The sequence below is a fragment of the Nicotiana tomentosiformis genome, chromosome 9 (assembly GCF_000390325.3).
Source record: "Nicotiana tomentosiformis chromosome 9, ASM39032v3, whole genome shotgun sequence".
Lineage (NCBI taxonomy): Eukaryota > Viridiplantae > Streptophyta > Magnoliopsida > Solanales > Solanaceae > Nicotiana > Nicotiana tomentosiformis.
The window spans coordinates 13,291,249-13,314,484 of NC_090820.1; the positions used below are offsets into that span (position 1 = coordinate 13,291,249).

A 23,236-nucleotide genomic window follows, 5' to 3' on the forward strand; every position below is an offset into this window, starting at 1 on the left:
GATGTTGTTATAGAGAGATCTGTATAAGATAAAGCAGAACTCTGAGAAATAAATAAACCAAAGAGCTAAACTTCCATTTCTAATTCCAGTCATATTAAGCCTTGTTACTAATATTCGTCGAGTAGACCATCTAGCAATTTATTCAGTACCACAAGTGCAACTTTGCAAATGAATTGGGAAAGATTCTTCTCTTTTTCTTTCCTTTCCTTTTCTTTTGTTTGATCTTCCTCGTCAAGCCATTCTAGGTTAAATAAACTGCTGAAATATTAGCAGCAATAAATCAAGCCTCGAGCATCATAATAGAGTATTCTGTCACTCATAAGCTGCAAGGAGATTTGGATTTAACATCAAGATAGACATATTTACAGCACTCAATGCACATATTTCGGTTACTTCGACTATATTATCACATATTTACAGCACTCAACTGCACATATTTCAGTTACTTCGACTATATTACTTGTCCAAATTTCAGGGACATCATTGGGATGGGCTCATACTCCTCAAATGAAGCAGTCGAGGTTGCAAGTCAAATATGAAGATATTCATGACAAAAATGCCGAATCCATTTTGATGTTTCAGGAAAACACTAGTCTTACAAACTAAACAGTAACACTTGGTCTCACATCAAAATTGTTGTAAGAAATAGCTCAGCCAAGGCTAGAACAGAGGCAAAAGTAGACATTGGCGCCCAAATCACTTGAGTTGTATGAACCTTGACAAATGAGTAGCACCAATACCAGATTTACCGAGCTTGACAGGATTATATGAGATAGAGAACTCAGCCAAGATCACTTGAGTGGTATAAACCTTGACGAGTGAGTAGCACCAATACCAGGTCTACCGTGCTTGACAGGCTTATATGAGATAGAAAACTCGGCCAGATAGTGGCCAATCATTTCAGGCTTGACTTCAATCTGATTGAAAGTCTTTCCATTATAAATTCCAATAACACTTCCAATCATTTCAGGAACGATAATCATGTTCCTCAGGTGAGTCTTGACAGGCTCTGGCTTTTCACCTGGTGGAGCCTCAAGTTTCTGCATAAAGATGCTGCTATGAGTAGGTGCAGGTGAAAGAATAAAGGCAATAAGAATACCTGCTGAGAGGAAACAAAGGCATCAACAAAAAGGTTGGCTCCAAGTTACATTTCAAGTAACTTGGAGCAGCATACTAGACACTGAATCCTCTAAAACCTACTAATACACGCTATCACTCATGGGTAATGAGTGTGCACACCTTAGTGCTTTGCCTACACTACTTAAGCGCAGCTTAAGCGAGGCCTTAAATGGCAATCATCAAAAAACACAGTACAACATTGGATATAAAAGCTCATGTTTGCCCACAACAAGACAATCTTTGTCTACATAAGCAATCAATCATAACACTAACAAACGTAGGTCAGGTTTTCAATAAAAAGATTGTTGGCTGCCTTTCATCCTAGTCACGTTATGCTCAACTCAGTTAACAGTCAACAGAGTTCAGAGCTAAGTTAGCTATTCCACTAATAAAGTCGGGCGATTGAAGTTAATATCGCACACCTACAATGCCTCAAATCCTAAACTTGAAACAAGAGATGAGATGAAGAATAATAAGATATTTTAACGCTTTAACCAGTAAGGCTGATGAAGATCTAAACTAAATTGTTTAGTAAATTCAACATTGTATCATTTCACCTTGAGTAAAGCATTCATCATACACTTAGAAGACCAAAATGTGAAATTTAACTTTCATTAACTACGCAGCTCAAACTTGGTGCTATAGGGGTCTTTGGGATGGGTACCAAAATTGATAAAATCAAATAACATGTAAACGGGCAAGATTGGAACAAGAACTAAAAAAACGCATGAATCATCTTACAATATATAAGCAAAAACCTTATCTTCACAACCTATGATGTTCATATAGGGTGTCAGTGTGCAGTGTGTCACTCAAGTGGTATAAAATATACCGACCCTCTGACAGATCAACCAAAGTACGCAATGTGTCGTGACCATTGTCAATTTGCTATAATGACCACAAATAGACTGTTCAGCATTGTAAAAGATGCCTCTCATAAAATACAAGTCATATAGCAAATGTTACAGAATCAATAGCGACCACAAGGCAAATAGAATATGGTTAACAGACTGATGCATCCATCACTTGAAAAACTGATGATGCTTTTTTATTAAAAAGAGCCAATGATAGCAAGGGGATAAAAAATGTAAAAGCAGAAAAATTGCATACCGCCTTTCGCAGCTTCTTGATCAGTGCCATCGGCTTCCTCTTCAAACCTCTCTGAAACCTGCAATAAATCAGCTGTAGCAAATCAGATCAGAAGTTCTAACAAAAACTGTCACAGATCCAACAGAGATATGTTCAGCATTGATATACAATTGTTTAACATGTATCAATGCAATTTTATGTCTAAGGACGAATTACTGTATGATCCAACCAAAGGTAATTAACTAAGTGTAAGTAGCGTGCTAAGTACTGCATTAAAATATAGCTTCAATCCATAAACCATACTGTACTCTCTTAGTCTCTTTATCCCATTTATATAACACCTTTACATTTCAAGATTCAATAAATTATTCCTTAAACCACGATTTTCTCAAACGTTTATGAAAGACTTTAAATTGCAAGGAAAAGCATTTTGTAATACCTTTTATCTAGTTTCCTAAATGTTTTTTTGGTCAAGTACTCTTTATAACTAAACTGAAAATTATTACTAGCTTAAAACGTCAATGATAAATCCATTAAACAAATAAACTCACTATCTTTAAATATTCTTAACATTTTTAAAATGCTATTAATTGTATAAATAACATTTTATAGTACTTTACTTTCATATAATAATCGAACTGTAAATCAAACACAGATTTGACATGTAGTATTTATAAATAAAACGAAAATTATAAAGGAAGATGAAATGAATTGATTAAAGAAAAAAATGGCAGAAAAAAAAACCTTCTACGAGGACGAGCATTGAAGAGCTTAACGAGCTCATCAGTGGACATATCGAGAAGAGCATCGAGATCCACGCCTCTGTAGCTAAACTTCTTAAACGTTCTCTTCTTTGGTTGTCCACTCGTCACATCGGCTTCAACGTCCGCCTGTTGAAACACAACACAACAAAAAACAAAGCAAAATTGAGAGGAAAGGAAAGGAAAACATCATAATAGGCATTGAGATAGCGAAATATGTAAAATTTTGAGGCGGCGGAGATCGTTACCATGGTTGTAGAGATGGAAATCAGCGACTTTCGTGGGCGGCGGAGATGGGGTCTGTAGGGGAATAGGGTTTTTTTGTGGGAGTAGGAAGAAGATTTGAACTAGGTTTATGGGTTTTGTGCTAAATGGTCTGTTTGATGGGTCTGGGCCTGAGACACTCGTCCAACATCAATGGCGCAAGTGCACGTATACCCAATTCTTAGTAATGCTATTAAGAGATTAGTCGATATTTATTTTATGCAGAAATTATGTAGAAATGACATCAGTTAGCCACTCTAAAGGATAATTATTTAAGAATTATCTAATACAACAACAATAACAATCCAGTATAATCTCACTAGTAGGGTCTGGGAGGGTAGTGTGTATGCAGACCTTACCCCTAACATGAGATAGAGAGACTGTTTCCAATAGAAACTCGGCATCCTTCCCTCCAAGAACTCCCCACCTTACTCTTGGGGTGACTCGAACTAACAACCTCTTAGTTGGAAGTGGAGGTTGCTTACCATCAGAGCAACCTCTCTTGTCAACTAAGAATTAGCTAATGCATCATGAATTTCAGTTTTTCAGTATAAATTTTCAAGACAAAAATGTCCTAAGTTGTCCTGAAATTAAGATTTTTAGATTAAAACTTTATGACAGAGTAAGTATTGGATAATCTCTAAATAGCATCCCTGAGAATGGCTATTTGTGCATGACACCAGGTAACCACTCTAAAGGATAGTTATTTAAGAATTAGTCAATGCGTCCTGAATTTTAATTTTTCAGTTCAAATTTTGAGGACAAAAATATTATGAGTTGTCCTCAAGTTAAGATTTTTAGTTTAAAATTTTAGAATAAAATAAGTACTGGCTAATCTCTAAATAACATCCCCGAGTGGCTATTTGTGCACTTGCCCCTTATTTTGTCCTGAAATTTAAACTAAAATTTTAATTTCAGGACAACTCAGGATATTTTTATCCAGAAAAATTAAACTGAAACTCATGACGCATTGGTTAATTCCTAAATAGCACCCATTTAGAGTAGCTACCCCGTGTTATTTCTACAACAAATCAATGGAAAAAGATTGTGGAATCTTTACACAAATAGTCTACCGAATTTATAGTTTTATTTTTTCTAGCCATATATTGATTTTACGCGATTATATACATATAGTTAGACTTCTTTATAGTAATAACTATCATGTAAAACAACATTCACTTTAACGATTAAGATTTCTTGGGAATCGTTTTTCATGTTATGTTATATTTTATGTTCTCTATAATAGCAGTTTGCTACAACACTCAAAAAAAATTCGGACAAATGAGTTCATTATAGAGATGTACGATTGTATTATGCATAGATTAAAAAGTTGATTCAAAATTTGAACCTAATGGCTTCCTAGCGATCTCTAATTAATATACAATAATAACCACGTAAAAGAACATAAATGATTTGGACAAAAGTGATACTTTCAGCTAGTAAATTTTATTTGGCTGGTATGTATATAAAAGGAAAAGGAAACAAAAGAGTGTCTGCTGGTGTTGTTTTGAGGGGGAAAACAAAAGTGAAGTTAAAAAGTGCACAATGAGATTCCAACCCTCTTAATTATACAGGAACATAGCTTACTGGATTTTAGTTTTTCCTTTGCCACTTAACCAACAATTGATTTTAGTTTTCAATACTAATATATGGTCGGAGTAATAAATATATTAAGTTTTAGAAAAATTACTATTTTTAGTAAGTTGTGAACGATTATTTAGATTAATTCTTAAAATATTGCTACTTGACGCCCAATTGAAATCAAGTCAGTATTACTATACCTAAAGTTTATACGTTAAGAGGTTTTGCAGGAGATTTACAAAGAGCATTTTCAGATTTTCCAAATCTCTTTTCTAATCAAATACCATATGACCAATTTTTTCATTTTTGTAAAGCATCTTCGTCAACCGCATTTTGCACGTAATTACACTTTTAATGGAGTTTTTTTAGAAGGTTTCAATGATTAAACTTTTATTGATTAACATGTCATACAAACAATCCTATTGAAATGTCAATCCAAAATTCATTTACCAATTGGGTATTCATTTTATTTTTCTGATATTAAATTAAAGTTCCGTATAATTGATTAATTAAGTGAAGTAGTAACAGTTGAAGTAACAATATTAAAAAAGAGTTTTGTCTCACTAAAAAAGAAAAATACGAACATTGTTCTTCATATCTTAAAAAAACATATTTGTTACTATTCAAACTTATATGACAATGAGCACAAGTCATACTCCTAAAACAAACCCTAACACAAGATAACAATCCTAAAAAACAACACCAAAAAAATTAAAATTGATAACACGAGATTAAAAAAAAAATGTACAGTGAGTCAACACCCATTTAACCTAAAATGACTAAAATACCCCTAACACCTTTCATTTCTTTGCTTTCTTAGCCGGTGACTTAATACTCTTCGGCTTCTTCACAACCTTCTTCGCCGGAGTTTTCTTCACTTTAGCAACCGCCGGTTTCTTCACCGGAGTTTTCTTCACTCTAGCAACCGCCGGTTTCTTCACCGGAGTTTTCTTCAGTTTCGCCGGAACAACAACAACCGTCTTCTTAGCTTTCTTCGCCGGCGCTGCTGCTTTGGCCTTCTTCACCACAACCTTCTTCGGAGCCACAGCTTTAGTCTTCGCAGCTCCGGCAGCGACGGCGGTCTTCTTTGGTTTCGCCGGAGCAGCTGGCTTAGCGGCGGCTGGGGCCAGCTTGAAAGAGCCCTTGATTTTTGTGAGTTTGCCGGAAGCAACAAGCTTCTTCAACTGAACTAAAAGCAATTTCCTGAAATTGGAAGGCAAATCCTTTTGCTTTTCCTCAATGAATTTCGCTATCGCCACTTGACTTGAACCAGTTCTCTCCTTTAACGCCACTATCGCTTCTGATATCATCTGTAAATTAAAAAACAGATTTAATTAACTGTTTAATTACAGTTCTCCTATATAAAAAAAAAAAAACAAAAACCGGTTATAAAATTACCTCAGCATAAGGTGGATGAGATCTGGGTTTCTTTGGGGCAGAAGTTTTCTTTGCAGCTGTAGACGCCATTGTAGTCTGTAGAACAAACAGAGTTTAATTTACGAAAATTGAATGCTATGTGCTAATTGCAACGAGAGAATGATGAATTTTGCTGAAAACATCGAATGCAATATAAAGGAAAATGGAGAGATCTTATTGGTTTAAAAAAGAATGACGCGGATCGATATATGAATGAGGAAATATGAGCGGTTGGATTATTAAATTAATCAACGGTTGAGATGAGCTCTGAGGTCTGTCACGCGGATCGAAAGAAATTTGCCTCTTTTTGTTTTTTTACTTTTTATCCCCACGAAAGAAGTAGGAGGTTTTGGTGTGTTGTTTGAAAAGGAATTGGAGGTTAAATATTTTGAATTATTGTTTTTTTATTTTGATGAGGTTTGAATCTTTATTTTAAAAAAAGGACTTAATTTACGTTTCTGTCAATTATTTATACTAGTCTTAGGCCCCGTTTGTCCATAAAAGAATTTTTTTTTAAAACAAATTCCAAAAATATATTTATCCATAAAAAATTAGAAGTTTTTGAAAAATTTTCGAAAATTATTTTCAGAATTTTCATAAAACTGCAACATTTTTTCAAGTGAAATGCATGTTCAACCATAATTTAAAATTTCAAATACCATTTTTCAACTTAACTCCAAATACTACTTTTTTAAAAAAATATATATAATTTTTATGTCCAAACGCCTACTTAGTGTACCCACTTTGTGCGTGTTCCTGATATTAATAAGAATAAGCTTTTATAACTAACATAAATATGATTCAAAAGATGTGTTTGTACTATAATATTAAAATTAAAAACATTACAACTTTCAAAATGATAAATATTAATTATGTTTAGGAGTTTGATCTACTCTAGTGATTCTTCCTTCAATTTATTATAGTACTTGTTTCATTATACAATAGTGTTAATAGAATGCGTTTGATTAGAAGGTTAAAAAACCATTCAACATTACATGAATACTTGGGTATGTGTATTGCGTGTATATTCCATGTTACTTATTATAAATTTTGGGTCTAATATTTTTTCAACAATTGAAAATTATTTAATCATATTGTCAAGATCCAAAACCAACTTATCGTGATGACGCATATCATAGTATTAGGCAAGCCAACTAATCAGACATTTCCAACACTTTAAAGCTTTGAAACATATTAAAACAGTTTAATTTAAAGAAAATCTTTTAAAACAAGATAGGGAGTCATCTCAATACATAATCTCTCCCAAAATTGGAGTGTCACCGAGTACATGAGCATCTACATAAAGATATAGTCTGGTACACCATCTAGAGATCTAAACAGAAACATAAAATGAAAGATTAGGGAGGAGATATGAGGAATACGACATCTCTATCTACATGCCAATGTACATGTTGTATGAAATGTACCACACTAGAAGCCTCGTGTACTCACACTCTCAGAATACTCAATCACTCAGTATTGTATGGCCAATCCAGCCCACGGAAGATCTATCATAGACCAACCTGCTATAGTAATTTCATAAACACCTAGCGAAGATATGGCAAACAAATAAAGTAACCCTATATATATATATATATATATATATATATATATATATATATATATATATATATATATATCGACTGACAGTCAGTCACTCAATATTGTATAAGGCCAATCCAGACCAGGAAAAAATACATCCCTAAATATAAATGATTCGGGCATGATCCATGCCGAGGGAAGATCCGTCCCTTAATATAAATCAACTGCGCTCACGGTGGGTGTGCAGACTCCGGATGGGCTCCTTCAGCCCAAGCGCTATAATAAGCCACATCCAGGCATAATAAATAAAATATAATGCGGTGTACAGTCTGATCCCATAATGTCACTCACAAGCAGGCCCTCTGCCTCACTCAATCATCAATCTCTCTAGTCTATCGGGTTCGCAGTACTCATACTAAGCAACCCTAATCAATGATACGAGATGTGACAATGTGCAATAACAAAGACTGATTTCTAGCATAATATACCTAAACATGATTTTTAGCATAAATTATAGCTCAAATGCTCTAACACATGGAGTATGATAAAAACATACAGTTAAGGCAGCTACAAAATTCCATGAATTCGACTAATTCACAGTTTATACGGTACACGCCAATATGTATATCACCTAGCACGTGCGTCACCTCAATCTCAATCGCATAATACGTAAATTCGATGTTTTGTACCCTCAAAACCAAGTTTAGAAGTGTTACTTACCTCAGACCGTACAAATATCTACTCCAACATGCCCCTTGCCTCGTGAAACGGTCTCTGAATGCCTCGAATCTATCCACAAACAAATCCGATACCAAAATCTAGCCTCGAATCAATTTCATAAGAAAATACTAAGCTCTTAATCAAAAGTCAAAAGGTCAACTCAAAAGTCGGCCCCCAGACCCACGTCTCAGAATTGGGTAAAAGTCATAAAATCCGAACACGCATTCAACCACAAGTCCAACCATACATTTTGAAAACACGAGACTCCCATCGCGAACACGAAGGAGGAAACCAAAACTGGACACCAGAAATTCTTCAGCAGTATTCCAAGTCCAAAATTGATCTGTTAACCATCTGAAACTCACTCGAGGCGAGGCCTCCGGGACCTCAACCAAACATACCATAAAGTCCTAAAATACGATAAGAACTTAGTCGAACCCCCAAATCACCTAAAACAACATCAAAAATATGAATCGCACCCCAATTCAAGCCTATTGAAACTAAGGAAATTCCAACTTCTACAAACGACGCTGAAACCTATCCAATCAAGTACGATCGACCCCACATTTTGCACACAAGTCACAAATGACACCACTGACCTACTTCAACTCCCGGAACTCCAATCCGAGCCTTGTAACCACAAAGTCCACTCTAGGTCAAACTTTCAAATTTCCAACTTTCGCTATTTCAAGCCTAATTCAACTATAGATCTCCAAATCACAATCCGGACACGCTCCTAAGTCCAAAATCACCCAACGGAGTTAACAGAACCATCAAAATTCCATTATGGAGTCGTTTACACATAAGTTAACACTGGGTCAACATTTTCAACTTAAGCTTCCAACTTTGAGACTAAGTGTCTCAATTCATTCCGAAATCTCTCCGGACCTGAACCGACTATCCCGACAAGTCACATAACAACTATAAAAGCACAAAATAAGCAGTAAATTGGGGGACGGGGCTACAATTCTCAAAACGATCGGGCGAGTCGTTACACATATTTTACTCAATTTTATGAGTACTTAAACGTGTATGCTAAAACTTGTACACTTATCCTATTAATACTTTAGTGGTCACATGTATCAAAACTAGAGAATTATTAATAGTCTTTATAAATATTTAGCTTGATTGTTATCTTATTTTATTTATGATTTCTTTCTAAAATACTTTATTTACATGCGATCAATTACATAAATACATCATTTTTCTATTTCTATCCCTACAAAATATTGATCAACCTTTTTACTCTTTTAAAATTAATTTCACGTTAAGAATTTGTCATTTAATTATTTTCTAATTTTTATGACCTTAAAATTAATTCCATTAGGCAATAATAATGGACAAAGAATTTGAGTGTACTTTCAATTCTAAGTGAATCAAATTGCTCTTTGAACTTCTAAAATCACGCCCACCTCTTACTTTTGTATGAATTATTATTAATGCTTCCCTGCCTTTTTATCAGAATCATATTTTACCAGGAATAAAAGTTGCAGGATCTACTAACCACCCCGGTTTCATTAAAAGAGCACGTTAATTTACTCTTTTTCAGATATATATATCCATGAACAGTAAGATAAAAAGAATCATAATTACTCCATGTTATATATATAATTCAAGTAAGGTAAGAATTTTATAAGGTAAATCACAATTACCCTAAAATTTAAGATACTTAGTTTAAATAAGGAAAGATTTAATAATTAAAATTATCGTCAATTCAAAGTCTTCTATATTGAGGAAATAATTGAATGACCATTTTATCAAATATGAAGTTATTTTTCAAACGGTAAAAAGACGAACGATATTTAGCTAAGGTACTTTATGATTTAGCAAACTTTGTGGTTAAGTCAAATGGCAAACTACTATAAAGCCACTTGGCATTTTAGGAAAATATTTATAATAACACCTAATTTAAATTGGAAGATAAGCTTTTTTTTAATTTAAATGGAAAGATAGTAAAAAAGATTCTTCTGGATCTAAATGGAAAGAGTGAGTATTTTTGGCTGAGTTTGCTTACAACAACAATTATCAGTCTAGCATCGAGATGGCTCCATTTGAGGCTTTATATGGTCGGCGATGTCATTCTCTCATCTGATGGTTTGAGCCCGACGAGGCTAAGTTATATGGTACTGATTTAGTGAAGGATGCCTTGAAAAAGGTAAAGTTGTTTCAAGAGCGACTTCGCACATCACAATTCAGACAGAAGAATTACGCGGATCAAAAGGCGCGTGATTTATCATTTATGGTGGGCGAGCAGGTCCTCTTGAAAGTCTCGCCGATAAAGGAAATCATGAGATTCGGGAAGAATGGCAAGTTTGGCCCAAGGTTTATAGGTCTATTTGAGGTGTTTAGACGAGTTGGGGAGGTTGCTTATGAGCTTACTTTGCCTCCCAGTCTATCGGGGGTCCATCCGATCTTCCACGTGTCTATGCTCCGGAAGTATCATGCCGACATGTCGCATGTGTTAGACTACATCACAGTCAGTTAGATGAGAGCCCGAGTTATAGGGAGGAGCCAGTTGCCATTGTTGACAGGCAGGTTCGCCAGTTGAGGTCCAAGAAGATTTGTGCAATAAAGGTTCAATGGATAGGTCAACCAGTTGAGGAGGCGACTTGGGAGATCGAGGAGTACATGCGAAGCAGATATCCACACTTATTCGGCACTCCATGTACGAATATAGACCCGTTCGAGGACGAACGTTTGTTTAAGAGGTGAGAAATGCAATGATCCGACTGGTCATTTTGCTTTCTAGATCCATGTTCCCCTGAATAACACTCATTGTATTTGACTTTACTATTTTATGACTTGCGGGGATGGTTAGTTCGGGTTTGGAAGGATTCAGGTTGAAATCGAAACACTTAGTTCCTTAATATTGGCTTAAAAAGGGTTAAGTTTGACTTGGGTCAAAATTTCTAGTAAACGACCTCGAAACCGAGATTTGGCAGCCTCAATAGATTCGTATGATGATTTTGGATTTTGACTCATGCCCGGATCGGGTTTTGGATGACCCGAGAGCGTTTCGGCGCTTAATATTGAAAGTTGGTGCATTGAAGGTTTTCGAGTTCTTTAAGTTTGGTTTGAAGTAGAATTTGGTGTTATCGAGGTCCGTTTGGGATTTCGAGCCTGAAAATAGTTTTGTATGGTGATTTAAGACTTGCACGCAAAATTTGGTGTCATTCCGAGTTGATTTGATAGGAATCGGATGCGCGGAAGTGTTTTTAGAAGTTTTGAATTTCATGATTTGATTCATGCATTTTGGCGTCCGATTTGTTATTTTAGATGTTATTTTGGTGTTTCGATCGTGCGGGTGAGGTCGTATGACGTTTTTAAACTTGTGTGGATGTTTGGTGTGGATCCCCGAGGGCTCCGGTGAGTTTCGAACGCGTTCGGAGGGATGGGAGGACTTCAGTTTTCTGGTTTTATTTTGTTGGTGCCTCAGGTATCGCAAATGCGAAACTTTGTTCGCATTTGCGAGGTTGGCTTCGCAATTGTGATGAAGCCTGGACGAGTCAGGACTCGCATTTGCGAGCTTTTCCTTTGCTTTTGCGATTAGCACCTCTTCGCATTTGCGAACATCCTGGTCGCATTTGCGACCCTGCAGCACCCGGAGTCTCTTATTTGCATCTATTTCTGTCTACTCATAGTTTAGTATTTTGTATATTCTACTAGTTGCTCATACACTTGTGACACCAGGTCTTGGAACACATACTATTAGTCTTTATGAATTTGGAGTATTTATGTCACTGTAGTTGCTCACTCATTAGCCTTCATTTTACTTTATTACATTGTTCTACTCCTCATTTTCTTAATAAATGAAATTCAACTACTTAAAAATTTTATTAAAAAGAGCAATTACATGATTAGTTCACCGTTGGCTTGCCTAGCAGCGACGTTGGGCGTCATCACGGCCTATAGGAGAAACTCGGTCGTGACAATGGAAGTTGCAAACAATGATATGAATAAGTTTAAGTTATCGGTAACGCAATAACATGGATAAATAATTAAATAAAAGAATAGAATAACATGTAAATAAATAATTTCAGTATAGAGATATATAGAAAAATAAGAATTATTTGATTTTTGAGAATAGAAAGTTTTTAAATAATAAAGAGATAAGTCATACTATATGGATAAGATACACGTATTTAAAAATATTTTAATAGATCAAATAAAATAAAAGGCATAGACAAATGCCATAATTCTAAAAAATAAATTTTAAAATATAAAAACATAATTTAAATTCTTATATAGTTAGTTTCGATAGAAAATTAAAGTCATTGGCATGCAATTGGATTCTCTTGCTCAATTAGCATTTCCGTTTTTAGAATCGAGATATGTGATAGATGTAGTTTGGATTAGAACAATTTTAAAGTGATTCTCAAAAAGATAATGGTCATGGGTATGTAGTTTGATTCGATCGATTGTAAAGTAACTCCAATAACTTGGAGTGGAGTTAAATCAATCATAAATGTACATAATAACAAGAGGAACTAATAGCAAGCTATATATCAATGTGTTTTGTGGGGATAATATTTTAAAATATGAAGCTACTCATATATCGTTTGAACAAACTGTCAATTGTATTACTTCACGGTGAAATTAGTTATCCAATCTTTTATAGTTTGTCTTATATCTAAGTTGTTTGAAAGTAATATATAGACTTTTTAGCTTTTTTCTGTGAATTGTAACAGTTGTTATGATAAATAGATATGAATGGAAGTATGGATTCTTCTTTGATGACTCGGGTATGGACTGTGATTTCTTAGTCCGTTATTAATATTTATATTCTCACAAATTATTTTGAGCCTATTGATTGAGCAGTTGTTTGAGTCGGTATATATGCGTAAATTACAATAAAATTGACTTAAATAAGGTAAATAAATAAAAGAATAAAATTACACTATTTGGGATTACTATTACATAAAATAACAACAACAATAACAACAACATCAATAACAACAACAACCCAGTAAAATCCCATTAATGGGGTCTGGGGAGGGTAGTGTGTACGTAGACCTTACCCCTACCCTGAAGGAGTAGAGAGACTGTTTTCGAAAGAGTCTCGGCTCAATAAAATAAAAAGACAAAAGGAGACAATATTAGTATCACCATGGAAATCATAGGTAAAATAAAAATAACATGAAATCCAGAAGAAAAATACAAAGCAAAAGCGATAGCTATTAAATATTTTCTGCACTGAAATGCGAAATAGTAAGACACAATATTGCCACTAGCTATCTTAGACAAAAACCATACTAGACTAGTCTCACAATGGCACGAAGTAAGGCAAGACTCAACTACCTCCTAACCTACAACCCTAATACTCGACCTCCACATCTTCCTATTAAGTGTCATGTCCTCAAAAATCTGAAGCATCTCCATATCCTGCCTGATCACCTCTCTCTAGTACTTCTTAGGCCGCCCTCTACCTCTTCTCGTGCCCTTCACAACCAGCCGCTCACACCTCCTTACCGGAGCATCTGGGCTTCTCCTCTGAACATGCCCAAACCATCTTAGCCTCGCTTCCCGCATCTTGTCATCAATGGGAGCCACGTGCACCTTCTCCCGAATAACATCATTCCTAATCTTATCTATCCTAGTGTGCCCGCACATCCACCTCAACATCCTTATCTCTGCTACTTTCTTCTTCTGAATATGTGAGTTCTTAACAGGCCAACACTCATCTATATACATCATAGCCGGTCTAACCACCGCTTTATAGAACTTACCTTTAAGTATCGGTGGCAGTCTCTTGTCGCACAGGACTCCATATGCTAACCTCTACTTCATCCATCCTACCCCAATAAGGTGTGTGACATCCTCGTCGATCTCCCCTCCCCCCTGGATAATCGATCCCAGGTACTTGAAGTTGCCTCTACTTGGGATGACCTGTGATTCAAGCCCCACATCTATGCCCACTCCCCCCCGGCTCAACGCTGAACTTACACTCCAGGTATTCCATCTTCGTCCTTATTACTATTACATAAAAGAAGGCGAATCACAAAAATTAAAGGTAAAATATATTTGATTAATTTTTCTTTTAGGACATATGCGTGGCAGAATAGAAATATTAAAATTACATTAAAGTTTGTTTAATTGATAAAATATTGATTCTTAAAAGATAAATTACTAAATAAAATTGAAACTCATGAAGTTGAAGAGTTTTATTGAACAATCCACTATATCATAAAGATATCATTTAAATTGTTAAAAGCAAAGTAACTTTAATTATATGGTTAAAATTGAAGTGGCATTTGAATTATTGAACAAGTTCCTATCCAACTGTTCATTTGCTAGTAACTCCCAAAAGTGAGAATATATTGATTGACGATTGTAACGATCCGACCGATTATTTTGAGAATTAGTGGCCCGTTCAGCGGCTTAAGGCCTCGAGCAGCTTCGTGTTATGTATTATGACTTGCGTGTGTGGTCGAGTTCAGTTTTCGGATGATTCAGGATCAATTTAAAAGAAGGATTCTTGTTTTAGAAACTTAAGCGGTAAGAGTTGACTAGAGTTTGAATTTTATGTAGACGACTCCGGAATAGAGTTTTGAGGGTTCCAATAGCTCTATATTGTGATTTTGGTCTTAGGAGCATGCCCTGATGTCAATTTGGAGGTCCGTAGGTCATTTCGGCATGAATTGGCGAAAGTTGAATTTTTTTGGGAAGATTTTGGAAAGTTTGACTCGGAGTTGACTTTATTGATGTCGGGGTTGAATCCAGGTTCTGAAAGTTGGAATAAGTTCGTACTGTCATTTTATGTCGTGTGTGCAAAATTTGAAGTCAATTGGAGTTAGTTTGGTATGAATCGACATTAGTTTTGGAATTTGAAAGTTCATAAGCTTTTTAGGCTTGAATTGATGCACAATTCATGATTTTATTGTTGTTATAGGCAATTTGAGGCTTCGAGCAAGTTCGTATCATATTTTGGGACTTGTTAGTATACTTGGTTGGGGTCCTATGGGGCTCGGATAAGTTTTAAATGGGTTTTCTAACGTGTTTGGTGTTTTGACATTGTTTTGAGCATTAGCATGTAATGATTCAAATGTTCATTTTTAGTTCTAGAGATCAAAATTCGATTTCGAGACTTCCGGAAGTTTGATAATGAATTATAGGAATGATCTGAAATATTTGGTCTAATTTCATCAAGTCGCGATTGGGTTTTTACCACGAAACATGAGTTAATTATGTAACGAGGAAAGTTGGTATCGCACGGAGCAAATGAGCTCTGAAGTGAGCTTCGATTGAACGACTAGGTTCATATTATTATGTCATGACCCAAAACTCTAACATGTCGTGATGGCGCCTATCGATGGTACTAGGCAAGCTGATTTTTCAAAATACTTCAAATATTTCACAAAATAAATCAAAAACTTGATATGACAGAGTTTTCATAAAGACATGAGTTAAACTCAAAATACAACGCGAAAAAATAGCCCCAAACATCGGGGTGCCACCAAGTCATGAGCATCTAAACAATCAGTCTAAGAAACATTGTCCACAAGAGTCTGTGTCTAAATGCCCATACAGAAAAGGAAGATAACAAGAAAGGAGAGACAAGGACCGTGAACGCCGACAGCTACCTCGTGAATCTCCGATACTCAACCGCGCACGAGATCAATGTCATCTATGACCGGATACACCTGGATCTACACATGAAGTACAGAGTGTAGCGTAAGTACAACCAACTCAGTAAGTAACAATAATAAATAAGGAACTGAAAGATAGTGACGAGTAACACAATTATAGTTCATTTTCAGTAATCCCAACAAGAAAGTAGACCAGCTTTGAAATTCGACAGTTTAAGTCAAATAAATTTATAAATGCCAAGTTCAAATAAAATCCTGATATAATATCCCTCAGAAGTTTCAAAACAATGACATATAACAACTATGTGCAACAATAATGGAAACAAATACTGCCTCTCATGGCAACAATCACTCGTTCTTTCTCAATAGCTCATCACTCGGCTCTCAGCCCTCAACACTCATACTCGATAGGTATCTGCGCTTACTAGGGGTGTACAGACTCCGGAGGGGCTCCTTCAGCCCAAGCGCTATATCGTTGCGGCGTGCATCCCGATCCCATAATATATAAATAGTTATAAGGCTCGTTGCGGTGTGTAACCCTATATATATATATATATATATATATATATATATATATATATATATATATATATATATATATATATATATATAGCCCTAAGGCACATTGCGACGTGCAACCCGATCCATATACATACAGCCTTCAGGCTCGTTGTGGCGTGCAACCCGATCTATATACATACAGCCTTTGGGCTCGTTGTGGCATGCAACCGGATCCATTGATATACATATAGCTCACAGCTCGGCAATCAGGCCCTAACTCAGTCACCAACCTCTCCAGTCTCTCATGCTCTCATAAATCATAAAGATCAGCCCAAACAGAAATAACATAGTGTATCAACAAGAATCAAGAAAAGACTGAGATATGATACGCAAGTAAAACCGTGACTAAGTACTTGACATCAATTAGCAAATAATTCAACAAGTACGCGACCTCTGCGGGTCCCAACAGTACCATCACATAGCCTAAGCATGATTTCTAACATAATTTGCAGTCAAATTTCTATAACACGGGGAGAGAATATAGCTAATAACAAGTTATTCAACTTTACAGTTCTACAGAACGGGCCAAGTCCCAATTCCTACAGTGCACGCCAACACGCATGTCACCTAGCATGTGTGTCACCTCCAAATCAATTACATAACACATAATTCGGGGTTTCATACCCTGAGGACCAAATTTAAAACTGTTACTTACCTCAATCCGAGCTAAATTCTACTCCAAAATGCCATTGCCTCGCGAATCGGCCTCCAAACGTCCCGAATCTAGCCACAAACAATACAATACAATACAATCAATACGGGCTAAAGGGATCAATTCCATAAGAGAAATACGAATTATAAGCAAAAAATCCGAAATAGGCTCACCCCTCCTCCCCCCCGGGCCCACATCTCGAAATCCGACGAAAGTCACAAAACCTGAAAGCCCATTTACTCACGAGTCTAACCATACCAAATTTATCAAAATCCGACACCATTTGATCATCCAAAACCCCAAAATTCACTCTCCAATTTCCCTAGCCCTAAACCCCAAAATCTCACCTCAAAAACTAACCAACTAGGTGTAAAATCAGTGGGGAAACACCATTATTGAAAATAAATGGACACAAGGAGCTTACCTCAGTAATCACTTTAAAATCCCACTAAAAACCATCCAAAATCCGAGTTCAAAATAGTGAAAATGGTGAAAAATCTCGAAATCTCACTTATATAGGTTCTGCCTAGGCCTTCCGCACCTGCGGCCATTTACCCGCATCTGCAGCTTCGCGGGTGCAAACAAGTCACCCGTTTCTGAAACTTTGATCTGTTATCCTTCAACATCAAATTTTGATCCGTTAACCACCCGAAATCAAGTCGAGCCCCCCTGGACCTCAACCCAACATACCAACAAGTCTTATAATCCAAAAGGAACTTAGCCGAATCCTCAAATCACCTCAAACAACCTCAAAACGCGAATTACACACGGATTCAAGCCTAATGAACTTCGAAATTTCCAAATTCTACAAACGACGCCGAAACCTATCAAATCATGTCTGATTGACCTTAAATTTTGCACACAAGTAATATTCAACATTACGGACCTATTCCAACTTCCGGAATCGGAATCCGACCCCGATATCAAAAAGTCCACTTCCGGTCAAAATCTCCAAAAATTCGACTTTCGCCATTTCAAGCCTAAATCGGCTACATACCTCAAATTCATAGTCCAGACACGCTTCTAAGTCCAAAATCACCCAACTGAGCTAACAGAACTGACAGAAATCCATTCTGGAGTTGTCTTCACACAGTTCCGACTACGGTCAAAATCCTAAGACTGAAGCATCAGTTTTAGGGATTATGTGTCCCAAAATACTCTGAAACCAAAAACAAGACCTCCCGGCAAGTCACATAAGCGTAAACAGATACGGGGAAAACATAAAATAGGGGATCGGGACTATTACTCTCAAAACAACCGGTCAGTTTGTTACATATTATTTGTAACTCATAGGAACAAGAATCGTCGAATTTCGAGTTCGTATGATGGAGTTGGGAATTAGGCTTTTAGCTGCCAGATTAATATTTATATTGGACAGTTTTTTTATAAGCTCATTTAAACATATTTGGAGCTATGGAACTCAGATTTGGGCGATTTTTGAGAGGATTTTTACCAAATGAATTTGGGTAAGTGTTCCCTACTCGTTTTTCATTATATTTCATGATTCCATGATTATTTTCATCCTTAATTAGTGAATAGAATAGAAGAAATTGGAAAAATTGTAAACTCTTTCAAAAATGTAAAATGAAGATTTGAAGGGCGATCCGTTATCGGAATTTAATAATTTTAGTATGGTTGAACTCGTATTGGAATGGGTGTTTAGATTTTATGAATTTTCATCGGGTTCTGGGATGCGGGCCCCGGGGTTGACTTTCGAGTTGAATTTTTAAAGTAAAATTTAAAATCAACGTTTTATTATCCGGAATCCTTCATGATAAATTCTAATGATGTTATGTAATTAATTTGGCCAAATTTGAGACGTCCGGAGGTTATTTCACGCGAGAAGGATATTTGGGAATATCAACCTAATTTCATTAAGGTAAGTGTCTTGTCTAACTTTATGTGGAAGAAACCACCCCTTAGGATTTGAGATGATTGTGTCATTCGTGTTATGTGAAGGTCGTGTACGCGAGGTGACGAGTGGGTACACGACCTATATATGGTATTTGACCGATTTGGACGGTTAGGCTTCCCTCATGTAATTAATTGTAGTTATCATTTCAAGACTATATCTGTTGTTGTTAGAATTGTTTGTACGTGCTTTACTTGAAATTGTTAGCACATGTTCCATCTTTGTTGTCAAGTTCACCCTTATATGCCAATTGTTGATTGTAATCACTTGTTGAATTCATGCTTTGTTTGCTACATACCTAAATTGTTAATTAATTCTCATAAATTGTGCCTTGGTTCATGGATTGTCATTTCCTTGCAATTTGATTTCGTGAGCTATCGTGTAGCCTTTTCCATCAGTTGTGACTTCCTTGTGTAGCCTCGTTATTCCTTTTGATTTTATGGAATACCGTAATTGGTTGTAAAATTGTTGCTTAATTGTGTTGCTTGAGGAGCGGGTTGCATGCCACACTATATGTGTTTAATATTTATAATGGGGAGCAGGTTGCACGCCGCAACATAAATGAAAATGACCAATGTTAAATGATAAATGATTATCATTGTGTGGGATCGGGTTGCACACCGCAACAAATATGATTAATGTTGTATGTGATCGGGTTGCACGCCGTAACATATATGATTATTATTATGTGAGATCGGGTTGTACGCCGCAACAAATAAACAAATATAATTAATGTTGTATGGGATCGGGTTGTACGCCGCAACATATATGATTATTATCGTGTGAGATCGGGTTGTACGCCACAACAAATAAATATATATGATTATTATCGTATGAGATCGGGTTGCACGTTGCAATAAATAAATAGATATGATTATTATTGTGTGGGATTGGGTTGCATGCCGCAACAAAATGAAGAAATATGAAATTATTGTGATATTAAGGTTAATTCCGATTGTGATTCTCATGATGCATTTCAAGCTAGGACGGTTACTGTGGTTTCTTAAATCACTTTATTTTATTTTGATCATAATTAATTAACTGTCAATATATTAAAAATGGAACAATATGGACTTCCTATGTGAGTGATGCATCATATGTGATATGTTAAGTTGCTAAAATTTGGCAGAATTAAATGAAAGAATTCTCAAGCTATTCCACTTGCAAGTCTTTCAAAATAAAACTCATATCTTGTTATGAGTTCTACTAATTTAAATAGTGATTTCATTTTTACTCCAATTGGTATTTCAAATTCACTCATTATCTTATTGTCATTCAATTTACGAAAAAATTGTTATTTTGTATTACCTTAATAAATTCCATATTTATCTCGTTAAAATCTGGTTGATGTCCTATTTTTGTATAAATACAATATTTTCATCGAATCTCGTATATTTCTAAATCAAATTCAATTGATATTCTATTTGCACAATCTCTCCACTATTTTACCTTATTTGAATCCTAAATTGGCTTAATAACTCATTTGATGCTTCAATGTATTAAATTTGGAAATGGTATTTAAGTGTGCTTAAATTATTCATTGGTCATCTTGGTTGATATTGATATGAAAACTATACACATGGTAGCATGAGGATTTTGCCATGCAAAAGTGATTCGGAAAGATGTGGGCACAAGATGTCACATGTGTAAGAATTGGAAGTTGTGAGTCATGATTTGAGATGTCGAGGAGTGATACCTCGGGCAATTTATGTTCAAATACATGCATTATTATCACGACCTCAAATTTCCCTCTGTAGGATGTCGTGATGGCACCTAGTCTCTGAGACTATGTAAGCCTATCAATTTGCGTAATAAATGAATGTTAAACTGAACTTCAATCTCAACACATGATATATGAATATAAAACTGCAAATCCATAATTACAACTCCCAAACTCGGTAGAAATAAGTCACAATCTTCTGAAAGAAAAAAACTTATTGTCTCTATACATCAGAGTCTAAAAAGAATAAGGATACAACATAATAAAGATAGAGGGGACTCCGAGGTTTGTGGACACTGACAGATATACCTTGAAGTCTCCACGTGTGGTCCAGCTCGCTGGTATCTAGTCTGGTAGGAAGAACCTAGATCTGCACAAAAAGATGTGCAGAGTGTAGTATGAGTACGCCACAACGGTACCAAGTAAGTGCCAAGCCTAACCTCGGTAGAGTAGTGACGAGGTCAGGTCATGGCCCTACTGGTTTGAAAGAAAAGTAAGGCACAAGATATAATAATATTTGAAATGACCGATAATTTAAATAACGAGAAACTTCAGAAAATAATAGCACAACAAACAGGGGTAAACAACAGGGGCGCTCTAGAGGAGCCGCCTCGTAGTCCCAAATCTAAATATGCAAGACAAGGGGATCTCCCGAGAAACCGCCTTGTAGTCCCAAAATAAATATACAGTACAGGGGGATCTCCTGAGGAACTGCCTCATAGTCCCAAAGTAAATATGTAGTACATGGGGATCTCCCAAGGACCGCCTCGTAGTCCCAAAGTAAATATGCATTACATGGGGATCTCCCGAGGACCACCTCGTAGTCCCAAAGTAAATATGCAGTACATGGGGATCTCCCGAGGAACCGCCTCGTAGTCCCAAAATAAATATGCAGTACATGGGGTCTCCCGAGTAAACGCCTCGTAGTCCTAAAGTACATATGCAGTAGATAACCGAACCGAAGGAACACCGAATTTACAGCAAGAAAACTTATAGTTAAATATTTAATTCAAATAAAGGGAAACACGTAATTCAACTAAGCATGTTGCACAAACTGCAAGTAAGAGTTAAGGCACATATACATGCGATACTAGGCTAATCACGATCACTATATATGCTAAGGCAACTCAGATAAGGAATTTAAATAGAAGACAACTCAGCAAGAATCAAAATTTCCACAATTAGCCCGTGTACGCACTCGTCACCTCGCGTACACGACGCTCATATATCACAAATTGTTACAATAGTACCAATTTCTAAGGGGATTTCCTCCACACAAGGTTAGACAAGTCACTTACCTCAAATCTCGCTCAATTAATTGATGCGGGTGCCTTTCCCTGGATTTTTCGACTCCGAATGGCCCAAATTTAGCCAAAAGCAATTACATAATATGAATACAACTACAATAAACTAATTTAAATCATAAATCTATGACTTTAGCAAAGAATCAAAAAATCACCCCAAAAAGTCGAACGAGCCCACGTCACGGAATCGGGTAAACGTCACAAATTATGAACACCCATTCGACCACGAGTCCAACCATGCCATTTTTACCAAAATCCGATACCAAATCGCCACTCAAATTCCCAATTTATACTCTCCAATTCCCTAGCCTCAAACTCCCAAATTACACCTTAAATACACACTAACTAGGTGGAAAAATTAATGGAGAAACAAGATTATTGATAAAAAAATAAGTACAAGAGACTTACCTCAAGAAATCCCTCAAAAATGCTCTCACAAATCGCCAAAACCCGAGCTCAAAATGTCCAAAATGATAAAAATCCCGAACCCTTGAATTAATAGAGTCTGCCTAGGACTTTCGCTTATGCAGATCACTTGACCGCATTTGCGGTCCCGATATTGCAAAAAATGCACCGCTTGTGCGGTTAACCACTGGAGTTGGGCCTCCGCTTCTGCGGTCTTCACCCTCGCATCTGCACAACTGCAGGTCCAGAACTCACCATCGCATCTGCGCACCCTCCGCATCTGCGCCCATCTTCTCGCTTCTGCAGGGGCCATGACCGTATCTGCGGGCTCAGCTAGACAGTCCTAATTCTGCTTCTGCGGCTCGAAGGCCGCTTCTGCAGTGCCGCATCCACGTCCCAAAATGCGCTGGTGCGATTACACCAGATATATCAAAGCTTCAGCTATGCTCCAAGTCAAATTCTTTATCTGTTAACTATCCGAAAACCACCCGTGGCCCCCGGTGCGTCAATCGAATATACCAACAAGTCCTAAAATATCAGACGAACTTAGTCGAGCCTTTAAATCATATCAAACAACGCTAAAAACACGAATTGTGCATCGATT

General features: G+C 36.4%; 2 protein-coding genes across 2 annotated transcripts; both read right to left on the reverse strand.

Annotated features, from left to right (window-relative positions):
* Positions 1–522: 522 nt before the first annotated feature.
* Positions 523–3,417, reverse strand: LOC104107758 (small ribosomal subunit protein uS19). The gene is made up of 4 exons (XM_070186180.1): positions 3,218–3,417; positions 2,953–3,098; positions 2,230–2,287; positions 523–1,040 (listed from the first exon to the last, which is right to left on the reverse strand). The coding sequence occupies exons 1-4, from the start codon at positions 3,218–3,220 to the stop codon at positions 792–794; spliced, it is 456 nt and encodes a 151-aa protein (XP_070042281.1). The 5' UTR covers positions 3,221–3,417; the 3' UTR covers positions 523–791.
* A 1,996-nt stretch (positions 3,418–5,413) lies between these two features.
* Positions 5,414–6,372, reverse strand: LOC104107757 (histone H1-like). The gene is made up of 2 exons (XM_009616641.4): positions 6,213–6,372; positions 5,414–6,124 (listed from the first exon to the last, which is right to left on the reverse strand). Exons 1-2 carry the CDS (start codon positions 6,279–6,281, stop codon positions 5,615–5,617), a joined length of 579 nt encoding a protein of 192 aa, XP_009614936.1. The 5' UTR covers positions 6,282–6,372; the 3' UTR covers positions 5,414–5,614.
* Positions 6,373–23,236: the final 16,864 nt, after the last annotated feature.